Source organism: Halichoeres trimaculatus, unplaced genomic scaffold, assembly GCF_033239565.1.
Source record: "Halichoeres trimaculatus isolate MK-OKI-2021-1 unplaced genomic scaffold, fHalTri1.1 fHalTri1_scaffold_11, whole genome shotgun sequence".
NCBI lineage: Eukaryota > Metazoa > Chordata > Actinopteri > Labriformes > Labridae > Halichoeres > Halichoeres trimaculatus.
This window is the reverse complement of record NW_027437189.1, coordinates 30,208,517-30,224,038: the sequence shown is the minus strand read 5'-3', so window position 1 is coordinate 30,224,038 and position 15,522 is coordinate 30,208,517. Positions and strand designations below refer to the sequence as shown.

General features: G+C 41.2%; 1 protein-coding gene across 1 annotated transcript; it reads left to right on the top strand.

Moving 5' to 3' along the window:
- Positions 1–5,859: 5,859 nt before the first annotated feature.
- LOC141799908 (SRSF protein kinase 3) lies at positions 5,860–15,076 on the top strand. The gene is given in 12 exon segments (XM_074682324.1): positions 5,860–5,914; positions 6,667–6,765; positions 9,483–9,591; positions 10,014–10,101; positions 10,226–10,313; positions 10,491–10,597; positions 11,683–11,850; positions 12,068–12,139; positions 12,469–12,576; positions 14,213–14,282; positions 14,400–14,492; positions 14,590–15,076. Coding segments are annotated over 12 exon segments (1,242 nt in total). The 3' UTR covers positions 14,775–15,076.
- Positions 15,077–15,522: the final 446 nt, after the last annotated feature.

Sequence of the window (15,522 nt, the reverse complement as noted above, 5' to 3'; positions counted from 1 at the left end):
AAGTTCGCTTAAGGACAGACCTTTTCTATATTTTCATCAATCAGTAACGTAACTCCTGTCTGGCCCTGTTTGTTGACACTGATTGGAGGTACTTAGCATAGCATCAGCTAGCACATTAACAACTTTCTGTCATCAGTGAGCCGGTCTGGGGGCTAAATTTGTCCGTCCTCTCCCGGTGTCCTGTGAATGAGAAAGTATGACCACCTGTCACACACAGCTGGTGATGTTAAAACATGCATGAGCCTCAAGCTGGACCCAACAACTTCAAACTGCGAGTCATGTTTAGTCCATAGACAACATGGGGAGACATGCTCGCATCATGTTTTATTTAAAGGCACCCAAACCAAGCAGAGGTTATTTTTTATGAGTCAGAAAAAAAAAAATGTTTTTCTATATCTGAGTTTATTTTACATTTAGAAAACATGTTGATAGTATCATTTTCTTTTTATTGGCAAACAACAACCATCTGCAGTTTTGTTTCCTTACAACATGTTAAGTAAATAATTTGACTCATTGCACAGTGTATGATTCTTATTAATCTCATCATTACTATAATTACTAAAGACAGCAGATATTCCAGTGTCCGAGTGTTGTGTAACAACAGTACGTGTGTTTGTCTTTCTCTTTCAGGGTGATGAAATCTTAAATCTGTGCAATGGTCTCTTTTAAAAGTGTTTATGTGTGACTACAAGAGCTTAAAACCAGCTGGATCAGGATGTGTGTGTGTATTTGTGTACAGTGTGTGTGTGTGTGCGTGTCTGTCTGAAATTAGCAGCTTGATAGCAAATGAATGCAGGTCACGTTTCACTCTGTGGAAGAGGGGGAGTGGGTCAGCAAAGCCAGACTGAAGGTCATGAAAGGTGTGTGTGTGTGTGAGTGTGTTCCTGTTTGCTCAAAGACTCCTGTGATTTGTTGTTTTTCTTATTTTTTCTTTTTTTTAAACAGGATTTCTATTTTCAGTCTGCAAAACTCACCAAGAAAAACAATAAAAGCAGTGTTTCTATGTTCAAAATGTCCAATAACTTCAGAAATATATTTCAGAAATATTTCCTTTAAAGATTAGAGTGGAATAAATTCATGGTGTGATTTAATCCTCTTTAACCACCTGATATTTATTCCCCACTAACCCAGTGATCTAGATCCGTGCAGGTGCTGTTATGTCTTTCAGCAGCACGCACACACACACACAAACACACACACACACACGCTTCCTGCTCCTGAGGGAAGGCTCTCATTACAGCTCTCTGAAAGTGGAAAACAGTAACAGCCTGCACAGGCTTTTCAGCTTAAGACTGGACCAACATCAGACGCTGATGTCTGAGCACAGGAGGCCGGACCACCTGCACTCTCCGCAGGCTGATACAAAGACAAACACAGCTCTGTTTATTCCTCCTGCATTTTATTCTTTGGAGGTTTTGTATCACAGAGATTAACCAACAAAACCTAACATCACGACTTCAAATCAATCTTTCTGTGGATAAATCCAAAATCCTCTGACACAGAGTAAACAAAGTCTGGATGATGAAATATTCACATCTTTGGAAAGCTGCATTGTTTTAGAAGTTCGTGTCACTGTGTCCCATCAGCGACTGCAGGAGGCCTACAGCACAGAGCCCATTCATATTTTACAGAGATTTTTATTGTTTAAAATGCTGCTTCTTGGATTCCCATCTGCTCCCAAAAAAGAAATTTGACTTCACTTTGTGCTCTTAACTTTAATTAGTCTTGCTTCTTGAGTCCAAGACATTTGTCATTTGACATGTCTTGAACTCTCCAATCTGTGGCTCCAGCTGTCAGCTGTAAACCAGGGGCCTGTGAAGATACCTGTGTTTTATGAGCTTTAATGTTCACCAACATATACAGTGGGGAAAATAAATATTGAATGCGTCAACTTTTTTTCTCGTTACATTTATTTCCAAAGCTGCAATTCAAACCAAATGTCTACCAGACACTGGTATTAACTCCAATAATCCACACATGAAAAGAAATCACAACGTTCAGGTCCATAAATAATGATTATGTTGAATTAAGTACGATAGAAAGGAAAGAAATGGAAAGGCTGTATACTTTGGCAAGGAAATGCACCGTACAGCTGGGGTAGAGCAAACTGATGGTCTGATAAAAAAGGTTGTTTTTTCACCAAGCTGTTAAATGCGACACACCTTATGATGGGTAAAGGCAAAGAGCTCGCAACCTGATTGTTGCTCAGCATCAGAATGGAACTGGTTACAGACTTATATCAAAGCACCTGAGAATTCCAGTCAGCGCTGTTGGAGCCATTATTCGCAAGTGGAAGAAACACCACCTTACCATCAACAGGCCACGCACAGGAGCTCCTTGCAAGATTTCTGACTAGGGAGTCAGAAAGATAGTCAGAAGAGTACTCAACGAGCCAAGGACCACCCTGAAAGTGCTCCTGAAAGACTTGGAGGCAGCAGGTACAATTGTTACAGAGAAAACAATAGGCAATGCAGTCCACCGCCATGGCCTCTTTGGACGCTCAGCCCGCAAGACTCCATTCCTCAAGAAAAGGCATGTCGAAGCTCGTTTAAAGTTTGCTAAACAGCATTTTGACAAGCCTGTAGAATACTGGGAGAATGTTGTCTGGTCAGATGAGACCAAAATTGAAGTTTTTGGCTTTCATACTATATACCATGTTTGGAGGAGAAATGACACAGCACATCACCCCCAAAAAAACTTCACTAACAGTGAAGTTTGGAGGTGGAAGCATCGTGGCATGGAGTTGTTTCTCATTTCATGGTATCGGCAAACTTCACATACTTGACACAGCAATGAATGGAGCCATGTATGGGGAAATTCTTGATATAAATCTGCTGCCATCCACCAGGATGATGAAGATTAGACGTGGCTGGACCTTCCAGCAGGACAACGATCCAAAGCACACGGCAAAGTTGACTCTCAAATGGTTTCAAAAAAAGAAAATCAATCTGTTAGAATGGCCTAGTCAATCACCTGACTTAGATCCAACTTAACATTTGTGGAAAGAACTAAAGGAAAGAGTTCACCGGAGGGCACCAAAGAATATTCAAGATTTAAAGACAATCTGTTCAGAGGAATGGGCCAAAATCACACCTGGGTAGTGTGGGTGATTAGTTAAATCATACAAGAAGCGTCTGGAAGCTGTCATTGCAAACAAAGGCTTCTCCACTAAGTATTAGATGAGTCTCAGTTTGTATGTTCAAGACTTTTTTCCTGTGTTATCATACTTAATTCCACATAATCATTTATGGACCTGAACGTTGTGATTTCTTCTCATGTGTGGATTATTTGAGTTAATATCAATGTCTGGTAGAAATTTAGTTTGAATTGCATCTTTGGAAATAAATGTGATAAGAAAAAAGTTGATGTGTTCAATACTTATTTCCCCACTGTACAGTTACACACGATGCACCGACACTTCAGCTATAGTGTGATCTATATTTAGGAAAGTGCAGAAGGCCTAAAAAGGAAATGTGATAATGTGTTAAGAGACGATGAACAACCTCGTGCTGACAGAGGACTCAACATGAAAACCACGCCCTATATTAAACACACACGTTTAATGTCACCTCTTGTCCACACTTTCAACACAATCACTTCTCTCCTTCCATCTCTTTCTGTTCATTGCTTTATTTCCCAGCAGCCTTTGTGGCTCTTAAGTATCCATGAAGTCTCGGCTCTGTCAGAGGAAGTGGGCACAGTCTACGTTACCAGCAGAGTTATTTGGGGAAAAAGGAACACAATACTTATTTTTTTAAATAACTGAATAATAATTGTGTCTTTTCAAATAAATATTAATATATATAAAATTAAGAATTTAACACGTCCATTTTGCCACCTGGTATCTTAGTGTAAATCAGGGGCTGTTTCCCAAAGCCCAGGTACCTTGCCTTGCCTTGCCTTGGAAGGCAGTGCCTCCGAAGCCACTTCCTTCCAATCCAAGGCAAGTGTCCTGCCTCTGCTCTAAAGGAGATGCTAATGGAACAGCCTACAAAGGCATATTTTGGGAGGAGCTTAGATGGCTTCAAATATTGTCATGGCTTGCCACTTTTCTACGCTCTTTGCTTTTTTATTATTACATCACTAACACTCTGAAGGTGCAGCTTCTCAGTACTTACAGTTACGTGTGTGACACACAAAAGAGTTAAGTGGTGGACATGGTATAAGTTGTTATTTTCAGAGGTGTATTTTGTTACATACATTTAAATTGGGATTTACCACGCACGTCCGCTGGTTCATCTTTTCCTTCCATTTTTTTCTTTTTTTGTAGATTCACGCGTAGCATGTTGGGTATTTATAGCCATGGCAAGGCGGTGAAGGATACACCTGTGTATCCTTGGTCAATTAGCCACATGCTAACCAAACGTAGGACATATGCTTCCGGAGGACATGAACATTGGAACAGCACTTGGGCAGCGACTGATGATGTGGATGCCTGCCAACGCCCACCTCAGACCAAGGCAAGGCAAAGCACCTGGGCTTTGGGAAACAGCCTGGGTGTCATATCCGCAGCGTTCTCTCCTCACCGACGGTTTGTCCTTTTGGGTTTTGAGTTGGATTGATTAAAAAAATTTAATCACTTCAACTGATTCAAGATTCCTCTTTTACAGTGCAACATGGTAGTCTGCCATTGTTACTGTTGTCGTTGTCTGGTTCAGGGATGGCAATTTAAGTTGCCACAGTTTTCATTGTGGCAACTTAAATAACACTCGTGCAAAGTAGAGCGTGACATCAGCGTTTCCACTGAAAACTCCAGCTTGCTCTTTACATGGCAATGGTGGCCGTGGCATTTATGAAAAATTGTACCCAGTAAAGAGAGGCTGAAACACAACAATACATTTGCGTTTCATCCCAAAACCATTGTTGTGTAAATGGTTCCCTACTCTTATAACTGGTATTGCTGATCTCCTTATCGACCTTGATTTAACCCCTTTTGGTCCAACAGATGCTCATGTTGGCTGAGATGCTGTTCAGTACCGAGGTTAGAGGTTGTCATACGGAGGTTCTTTGTTGACAAATATATCATTCATTATGAAACATGATAAACCTCCGGATGTTTGACGCCTAGTGTCTCCTCAGTGACTTGATGACACAGAGGGAATGGTATTTTGATAATTTCTCAGATTTCCTTCATTTTTTTAGACTTGCAACTAAAAAGCACTTACACCGAGGACTCTCACACTAAGAGGTTGAAGGAAACCGGTCATCCAGTGCATTCGGTCAACAGGTGCACAGTTCGAAACAAACAAATTTCTTATTGTGATACTCAATATTGTGCTGGAGGCCGAGGATCTCATTCTGAAGCCAGGTTTAGCTCTCTGTGATCCCAGCAGCCCAAAGGTCAAAGAGCCTCTGAGACAGGAGCGGAAAACATCAGCAGCTGTCACTCTTCCCCCCCGCTCAGTGTGCCTGGACTCACGCGACACACTCTTATCTCTGTTGTGGCTTTCCCACAGGAGCAGACCATCCAGAGTTATAGATACAGTAAGAGACAGAGAGACAGCTTCAGGATCACTCAGACCAGGAGTGAGTGATGGCTATAAATGACTGAGGGGAGCAGGTAGAGTCCTGACAGGCAGACAGATTGCTGGGATTTCCATCTTTGGACCCTGCTGACTGCTGCTGGCATTCGCAGCCTCCTGAGAGATCCACAAGAGCCTGGGCTCCCCTTTTATGTCCTCTTTGCTCCTTTACGGTCTGCAACACTGAAGGTGCTGCACTTTCACTTGCTTTACTACTGTAACCTGGTTTTATGCTGGAGGGTTGACCTTTGCAGACTTAAGGTTTCCTCCACTTTTTTTTATTTTTATTTTAAGTCTCTGATTGCTCTCCTGGCTGCTGTGTCTGCAGAAATACAACATGCAGAGGAGTCCCGGTACAGCATGCAAAGACACTCAGCAGGATCATCTGTAAGTATATCCTTACTTCTCCTTAAGAGTTCCATTTTTTATTGGAATTAACACATTTAAAGCCGCTGAATTTCTTCAGACTTTACAATTGTTATGCATTTTTGCTAATTGGTTGATACAACCTTGGATTCTGGCTTCCTGTACTCAATCCCAAACTCATCCCTTCAACTTTTTGTACACAGCAAAGCAGCGTTCAGCGGTTAAGTTTAGCAGCCCCAATTAAATGTGACAAGATCATGAAGGACATCTGGGAGATGACTTAAACAGACGTTTAGAGTTTCAACATCAAAATCTGATTCAACAAATTCTGCAAGAAAAAAACAGGAAAACCCTTCATCAGTCATCATCACAAGTTTTAATTAAATAACGGGTAAGAGGTGTCATATGTCACTGTCACATCAAAGTCTGGTGTAAATCAGTCCAGCTGCACAGAAAGCAAACCTGTGATCGGTATTTTCAGACGTGACGAGACCAAAACTCTCTCACACGCTGCTCCAAAGCAGCTTAGACGCAGAGTTATCGGGTTGCGTGAACATACCGCAAATTGATTTACAGCTGAGTCAGAAATAGTGCCACTTCCGATGCTGCTGGTTCAATCTTAGCCGGGCAGTGGGACAAGTTTCCACTGGGCACAGGGGGGAGTGTGTGGGAAAATCCAAAAGTGGAGCCAGAATCTCAGGTGGACTTTAGATAGATGACACCTCAGACATGCACATGATGTATGTAGAGGATGCACATTTGACATGTATGTTTGTGTGTGATGTGTCCTCGTTTAGTTTCAAGGCCCTGGGGAGTCACGAGCAGATACATCCAAAGGACACCCGGGACTCTGAGGACCCCAGGGAATACTGTTATGGTACGAATGAGGCCCCGTTTACACGACGTTTCACCTGAAAACGCTAAAACACAGTGACAAAAACCTGTGCAGAGGGACTGAAAACACTATAGTAAGCATGCCAGGCCTGTAGTTGGCGCTATAACTGTCTTGCCCAGAAGCCGCTTTTGGGAGATTTCAACCGAAGTAGAGTTAAGTTGATCATCTGTGGTCAGTTGTTCAAGGCATAGGCTGTTTCCCAAAGCCCAGGTACCTTGCCTTGCCTTTGAAGGCAGTGCCTCCGAAGCCACTTCCTTCCAATCCAAGGGAAGTGTCCTGCCTCTGCTCAAAAGGAGATGCTAATGGAACAGCCTACAAAGGTATATTTATTACCATCAGATTCCTGTCACAAATGTAATTGGAGTTACTTTGTCTCACATAACGTGTTGCACTGTGGACAGTGCTTGGAAAGTTTATAAAAACGTGGAAGGAGCTCAAGCGGCTACAAATATTGTCATGGCTTGCCACTTTTGTACGCTCTTTGCTTTTTTATTGTCACATCAGTGACACTCTGCGGGTGTGGCTTCTCAGTAATTACAGTAACATGAGTGACACACAAAAGAGTTAAGTGTTGGACATGGTATAAGTTGTTATTTTCAGAGGTGTATTTTGTTGCTTACATTGAAATTGGAATTTACCACGCGCCTCCGCTGGAGCGTCTTTCCCTGGTGTGTCTTTTCCTTCCATTTTTTTCCTTTGTAGATTTGCGCTTTGCGTGTTGGGTATTTATAGCCATGGCAAGGCAGCGAAGGATACACCTGTGTATCATTGGTCCATCTGTTTCTGAAACGGAAAATGAAGCACATCAGCTATACCCAAAAAATATGGTTATCCTGATCACAACAGGGAACCGGATTTCAAGGTGGACTTCAGTAAGAAAATGTGGTTAAACTTTAAAATTGGTCTAGTAATAAAACATTTGTAGAATTTAGAGTTGATACTTTTATTTGTATTTTGCACTTGAGTTGTTTAACAATTACAGTGATAGAGTAAATAAAGTTACCTTAGGCTACCCATAAAGCCTTTCAGTACAGTAAAGTAAAAAATAAGAGAAAGTTAAAAAGCAGAAGCACAGATACTGCGGGCAGACGAACGAATCAACCTGAGCAGACTGTAGCAAAACCAGAGAAAAACTTCAGATCTGCTTTCTAAAAGCAGAGCTTAAAAATGCTGGACACTCCATCACAGATGAAGAAGAACCCTGAACACTTTTTAATTTTGCTCACTACTGGACATTTAGCCTGGATATTTATTTTTGAAATATCCACCTTGTATTTTTTTTATGTATATTTGTGATTCATTTGTTGTAGTTAAAATGAGGGGTCATGAAATAAATTAAAAAGTAGCTTTTTATGTTATTTTTGTTTTTTCCCAAAATAAAAAAAACACCTACCATGAAACCATGTTGGCTCTCCTACCTGTTGTTCTTTACAGCACTGGTAGTCCACATTATGATATATTGTTCCTTTTGGAGCACTGATAATCCGGATTTGGTAATCTTGAAAACCGTGTATCCTGATCAGGGTGATCCAATCCAATGCTGCTTTGAAAAACTAGCATAAAACTGAGACGGATTACCTGATTCTGGATAGCAAGAAATGGGATTTCCAAATCCGGATTATTTTTAACCGGATTTAATTCTTTGAATAACTGGCCCCTGGTGTATTGGTAAATGCTAAGAGCAGAAGTGGAGCAACAGATGCACATTTTGGTGAAAGACAGTCAGCAGATACAGCAGATTGAGCAGCACAAGCACAACACAGAAATTTGCAACGATCATACCAATGGTACTGTTGTCCTGTTGTATGTGTGAAGCACAAAGTGGAGTGAGACGTCAGCGTTTCCACTGAAAACGCTGGTTAACTGTTTACACAGCAACGGTGTTGGCCGCGTTTCAGAAAGATCCCACTCTGGAGGCCGTTTTCAAAAGTTTGCCTTTTAGGTCAGCTGAAACACCGATTCCGTGTTAACGCGAGGCTGAAATGCAACAAAACTTTTGTTTCCCCTAAAACCTTTGTCGAGTAAACGGCCCCTGAGTCCCTCAGTCTCCTCTTTCACTTGAATAACATCTTTGTTTGGTCTCCTTGGCTGTTTGACTTCTGTCATAGCGTCCTCACTCCCTCATCCCTCTCCTTCTCCTAAATCACTCCAACCTGCTGTAGCCTATCTTTTCGCCCACTCTGACCTTGCTCCCTTGCTTCCTCCTCTCTTCCTGCCAGCTGTGCAGGTTTCATCGTGTATCTCTGGAGGGCAGATAAGCTGCTGAGTGTGTGATACCACAGATACCTGACACAGTAATAAATCATAAAGCAGCTTATATCATGTTCACTTTTAACAGAGGAAGAGATTCAATTTGGAGATCTCTGACAATGTCCAAGAAGCGTGTGTCACGCCGGCTGAAAGAGAGCTGATACAGGCTTATGCATCACCGAGTCCCGCTGGCAGATTTAAATGTATTACTCACTTCAGACATGTTTCAGCTTAGAGGAAGTTGTAATGCCAGAAATAGCTTTAGTGCCACATTTTAGTCCTCGCTCTGTGAAGCTCTCAGAACAGCAGAATGCATTCATAGTGTGTCACACGCTCTCCACTCAGGAGGAGCACTTTGAAATCTAAATTTATTTCATACAGTATCAGAAAAACAGGATTTTAAAGCGTTGCTTTCGTCACATTTTCCCTTTTTTTCGTTATCTCCTCAGGAGGTTACCACCCTGTCCAGATTGGCGACACCCTGAACAGACGATACCAGGTGGTTTCTAAGCTGGGCTGGGGCTATTTCTCCACCGTCTGGCTGTGTCTGGACCTCACGTAGGTTTAATTAAAGAAGATACAAAAATGATCAGGATGGGAGGCGGGGTAGAGTCTTATGTTTCAGTTTCCAAGAAAATGAGACCCTTTTCAAACTGACCTTTTGATCCAACTAGATGCTACTCAGACATTGTTCGTGGAACATTTGCTCTTTGTGTGTGTTAAATTGTGAGTCCACATGTCCCCAAGCATCACCGCCCCATGCTAAGTTTTCTTTTGCATTTGTAAATGTGACCCCTGAACAGTTTGTTTCTACAGCTCAGTATCTAAAAAGTTTTTATCCATGTCGCAAAAAAGCAGACTAAGTTGAAAATTAAAGATATAAAGTGCATTTTTGTTACAAACTTTAGCACAGTTTAAAAAATGTCCCAGAGGGTGGATTGAGACCGTGCAGTTTGGATCTAAAGTCTTCATTGTTTCAGGCTCGGGCGGCGTGTCGCTGTGAAGGTGCTGAAGAGTGGAGCTGGCTTCACTCAAGCAGGACAGGATGAGCTCACTCTCCTACGATGTGTCAGTCACTCACTGCTTCTATATGTGTTAAAATCCCCATTCCCTGCTTTTTACTCCATCAGTTCTTTATAAATATCAGGCCTTTACCTCTTCTGACTCTCCTGCCTCTTCCTTCCTCAATCAGGCCAGCGGTCCTACGACCCGTCATCCCTCCAGTCGAGGAATTGTTCGGCTGTTAGATGAGTTCAAGCTGGCGGGGGTCAACGGGATCCGTATCCTTTTACACACAGAGGTCGTTTGAACCAGACTGTTCAAAAGACTGTGAGATAAAAATATATTAATGTGAAACATCAGTAGGCCACAGTAGATAATGATTGCAAAAATGTACCATGCAATGGAAAGTAAGCATCCAATCAAAGACGTGTGAAAACCTGATACCTTGTGGTCAGATATTTGTCTAGTCCTGGAGCTGCTGGGACCTGATCTGAGAAGCTTGCAGATTTGTTTTGGGAATCCAGGACTGTCTAAGCGACTGGTCAAACAAATACTCACTCAGGTAAACATCTGTAATGATTACAAAGAAACTGAAATCTAAGTGATTTTGTCTTATTTTTAGTAAAAACTGTAATTTTAAAGGTAGGGTCTGCAGGAATTTTCGTTACTTGTTCGTAAACACAACATTCAAACTGGGCCCCTCCTCCTTGGCGCAGTGCCAGCACTAGCGCACACCCACAACCTCCGACGATAGCTATGTAAACACACTCACTAGCCCAGCAACCACCTCTAGTGTTGCTTTTCTGCGTGGGAGAGAGTCGAAGTTTTGTTAGTGTTTCGTTTCACTTTGGTTGTGTTTTTCTTCCTCTGTGCTACGTCCACTATCCCAGCTGCTCTGATTAGCTTTTGCCACTTGCTATCATCAAAGAAAAAAGTCACTTGTGCACTGGGCTCTCTGTGATTGGCTAATGTAACCACACCTGCTCTCTGCTCAGATATGTTCCTGCATAACCAAAACATCAACATACAAGCAGACACAGACACACATGTGTAGAGGCCCATAGGAGACAATAGAGCACAATTATTCCTGTAAAAGTTCTATTTTTTTTAGGAAAATCCTGTAGGCAATCTAGGTCCCCAAAAGTTTTTTATCTCAAGGTTTTAAAAACTTAAAAATTTGTTTATAATACAATATCTTCCAATAAGGTAAGAAAAATGTTCCTCGAAAAATTTGTCATATTAAGACATTATTCTTATTTTAAAAACTTGACAAATACTTTTTTTTTTCTTTTTTCTTCTTCTTTTTTTAACTCTTAACAAGAAATGTGAGTCATTTTTGACTTTTATTTACAATAAACATGATTTATTTCTAGACTGTAAACATGAGAATGTGGCTCATTTTGAGCTCGATGAGACACTTTTATACCAATAATGTAAACATTTGATTTGAGTTTTGCGGTGTACTTGTCTGATCATCAAATTATGTGGCAGATCAAACCCGGGTAAAACTATTCAAGCTCTCTGGCCGTCAGGAAAAAGAACATTCTTACTGGTTCCTCTATTACATTAACATAAAACTTTGTTTTTGGGAATGGTGCCTGGTGTATAAAAGCACACATCATGTCCTGTGCTCTGTGTCTCCTCCAGGTCCTGCAGGGTCTGAACTATCTCCACACTCAGTGTAAAATCATCCACACGGATATCAAGCCTGAGAACATCCTGCTGTTCTCTGAAGAACTCTCCCACGTTCCTCCAGCAGGGGGCAGCAGCTCCTCCTCTGTAATCACCGGGAAAGAGTCCAACTCAACAGGCACAGTTAAATTTTATTAACATGCAGCTGAGGTTCATCATGTGTGTGCATGAAGAAGATGCAGCGGAGCTAATGTGTGTGTTAATGTTGATGCACTAGAACTCTGCTTTGACTTCAGGCCAAAACTGTAAACGCTCCAGGGTTTATAGGGGCAAGACATTCATCAGGCTGATGTAAAATATTTACTGATGTGTGATTTTTATGTTGTTTCTTCCAGATAAGGAGCAGTTTAACCCATTAATCTCAGAGGAAGTTAAAGTAAAGATTGCTGACCTGGGAAGCTCCTGCTGGGTGGTCAGTTCTTCTTTTGTTCTTTACCATCAACACCAAAGTTTTCATTGTGTAAAAATCTGTTGTTGAATTTGTTTTCAATTTGTAGTCCTATAATTCAGATCCATTCCTGTGATACACCTTGTTGTTTAAGGTGTTAAAGCTCCAGGAAACTTGATGTTAAAGCATGTCTCTGTAGTCTAAATTTCAGGGATTGAGTTTGCATCTTAAAAAGTAGAAAATGTATCACCCATGTTGTTATGATTTGGCTTAATCCTGATTATTCTTTTGACATAACTCTGGTTGTTTCATACGATAACCTTCTGCTATTTTTGTCTCTTTTCTTGGAGCAGTACAAACACTTCTGTGAGGAGATTCAGACCCGTCAGTACTGCTCACTGGAGGTTTTACTGGGATCTGAGTACGGCCCGCCTGCTGACATCTGGAGCGTCGCCTGCATGGTGAGGGATAAAAATACACTATATGATCTTCCTTCTGTGTGAAGTACTGAGACCAAGAAACCCACGCGTTTGGCTGCTTCATTTTATTAAAATCGCAATAAGATGCTTGTGAATTTTCTAACCCACAGTAAAACCTGAGCATGTTTTTGGGAAACAGGATCAGATTCTCTTCCAGGAATATATCAGCACATCAAAGCTGTGCAAAAACAATGAGCCAAAGAAGTGAAAGAGTGTAAAAGTGATTGTGTTTTAGTAGAATTGGAAGTTTTTCCCTATGTGCGTATTTCTCTTGAGTGTGCACAAATGTTGCATCATCATGTTTCGCTAAGATCCTAAAATAAGCAGTCCATCCACACAGCTCCACAGTGGGTTTTTACAAGTTTTGTAGCCAGCGTAGGTTCTCCTACATCCCACACTGTTGGAAGGGAGGCGTTGGATGCATCTGTTACCTCTTTCCACTGAAACTCTGGTTTGTGCAGAAATATTAAAAAAAACTCTACCAAAAGCTGACTTAAAGCTTCCGACAATCTAAGAAATGGCTATTTGTTTCTTAACAAATGTTAAGTTATCTAAAAAAGGAAAATGAATCTATTTAAACTTGTAAAGGTTGTGAAAAAAATGATTATTTTTCTTTTCTTTCTGAAGTTACTCCCACAGAAAAGATTTTAGGCCACATTTTTAGTTTGAAAGGTGCTTTGTAATGGCCAGCATGGCATCTCTTCATCATTACAGATTTTTCCTTTATATTTAGAGGTGTTATCCTGTTGTCTTTCAACAGTGGAGTATATCATTCCTTATGAAGACCTTGTTAACCTTCTCACCTGACATCTTTCTGGCTTCTGTTGGTTATAACAAGGCATCATTGTTCATCTTTCACCGTAACATAATCATATAACATACACTTTACTTTGAGGGGACCTTACAAACAGCGGATTATCTTCTCTAAGATAAACTTTACTGGGCCCACTATTGAGCTCTGAGGAACCCCAGAAAGCTCTGTCACATTAAAAAAAAAAAAACTCAGCTGTTAGACTGCGCTCGTTTTTTCTTTTTTCTTTTCTTTTCTTTTTTTTTTTTTTTAGCTTTTTGGTGTTTATGGCAGGTGTACTGGTTTGAATTTATCAGTGTAGCCGGGGTTTGGTCTAATGTTTTGATACTCTCTTGCAAGAGCGTGTCCGGACTGAGGAGATGGTATAATGGTAATGGTGAATGGACTAGTACTTATGTAGCGCTGTCCTAGTCTCTCAGACCATTCAAAGCGCTTTACACTGCTAGTCTACTTCACCCATCCACACACTGATGGTAGAGGTTTTCCTATTGGAAACCATCAGTTTTTAACATCCACACCCATCCACACATCACAAACCAACAGTGGGAGCAATTCAGGGTTCAGTGTCTTGCTCGAGGACACTTTGACATGTGACTGCAGGAGCTGGAATTGCTACTCTCAATTTCTAGATTAAAAGAAAAAGCCAATAAAGATGATTTGTGAATTGAATCCTGACAATAAATGAAAAGACTCATAGTTTTAGGGTTTCTTTTGCTAGGGTCACAACTCTAGCCAAACCTTTATTTTCTTGACCATACATCTTTTGTTTTTATTTATTCATTCTTATGTTTATTCATATTCCCTCAGGCCTTTGAGCTGGTCACTGGAGACTCTCTGTTTGAACCCAAAGCCAGCGACTCTGTTTCCCTGGAGGAAGGTATGTTTAGTGCAGAGTGCTGACACAGGCAAAGAATAAGGGAATTACACTGTGGCTTCAATGTAATGCTGAGTAGATGTATGCTAATGTGTGTTTTAATCTGTGCATCTATCACAGACCATATCGCCCAGATCATGATGCTGCTTGGTAAAATCCCACCGGCTCTGGCCTTCTCAGGGAGGTACTCTGCAGAGTACTTCAGCCGCAGGGGTAAGTCTGTGACTCTCTGTGTGTTCAAGGTGTTTGCTGGTGTGTCATATTTGAATGTAATGTGTGTATCCGTACAAAAATATTTGTTTTCACCCAGGTGACCTGCGTCGTGTTGGTCCACTGAGGCTCTGGAGCCTCTATGACGTCCTGGTGGAGAAATATCACTTCCTGTTGGAAGAGGCTGCTACTTTCTCTGACTTTCTCCTTCAAATGTTGAATTACTATCCAGAAAGGAGGGCGACGGCTGCACAGTGCCTCCAACACCCATGGCTGACTTCATGAAAGCCTCCTCAAAGCATTGCAGGCCCAGTCCCCTTACATCGCCCTTCCACTTCAGCCAGATTCTCTCGATACATCAATCTGATGACAAACATTGAGGTGCTACTTTGATTTCTGAATTTAACACCTGACCCCTCTGTCTGCATCCTTAGAGCTCTCTATTGCACTTTATTTGCACTGCTTCGGCTTTTTTTTTTTTTTTTTTTTTTTTTTAAAGCAGATCTCTGCTTCTGAAGTTGATGAGATTGTTCCTACCAGACCTTTGAGTCCATTGACAATGTTTCTTGCTGCACTGAAGTTTTTATCCAGTGTGAAGTCAGTTTAATGCAAACTTTTAGAGCAGCTACACCTCAGTGAAGGTTTATGTTAAAAGCTTTTGTAAAGAACTTTTATTTGTGTTAGTTTTGATGACTCTTCTGGACAAGCGTGTCCCTTTACCTCTTTGCTAAAACTGTCCCGTACATGTGAAGAAAATGTCTTCTCACCAAAAAAACAAAGTCTCTCACTGTGAATCTTTTCTGTTGAAAAATGTGAATAAAGAGTCTTGGCAGCGTGCTGTTGATCACCCCGTCTGGTGTCTATCCTGCAGCAGGTTTCAGGCTTTAAAAATAACTCTGCAGAAATGATCCATCTGAGTTGATCATATGGATGAAGAAGCTAGAAGCAGCTAGAAACTTGTCTCACTAGCTTTGATGATTAGATATCAGTGACAGAATAAATATATATCCCCATGGTCTAATTCACATGTAAA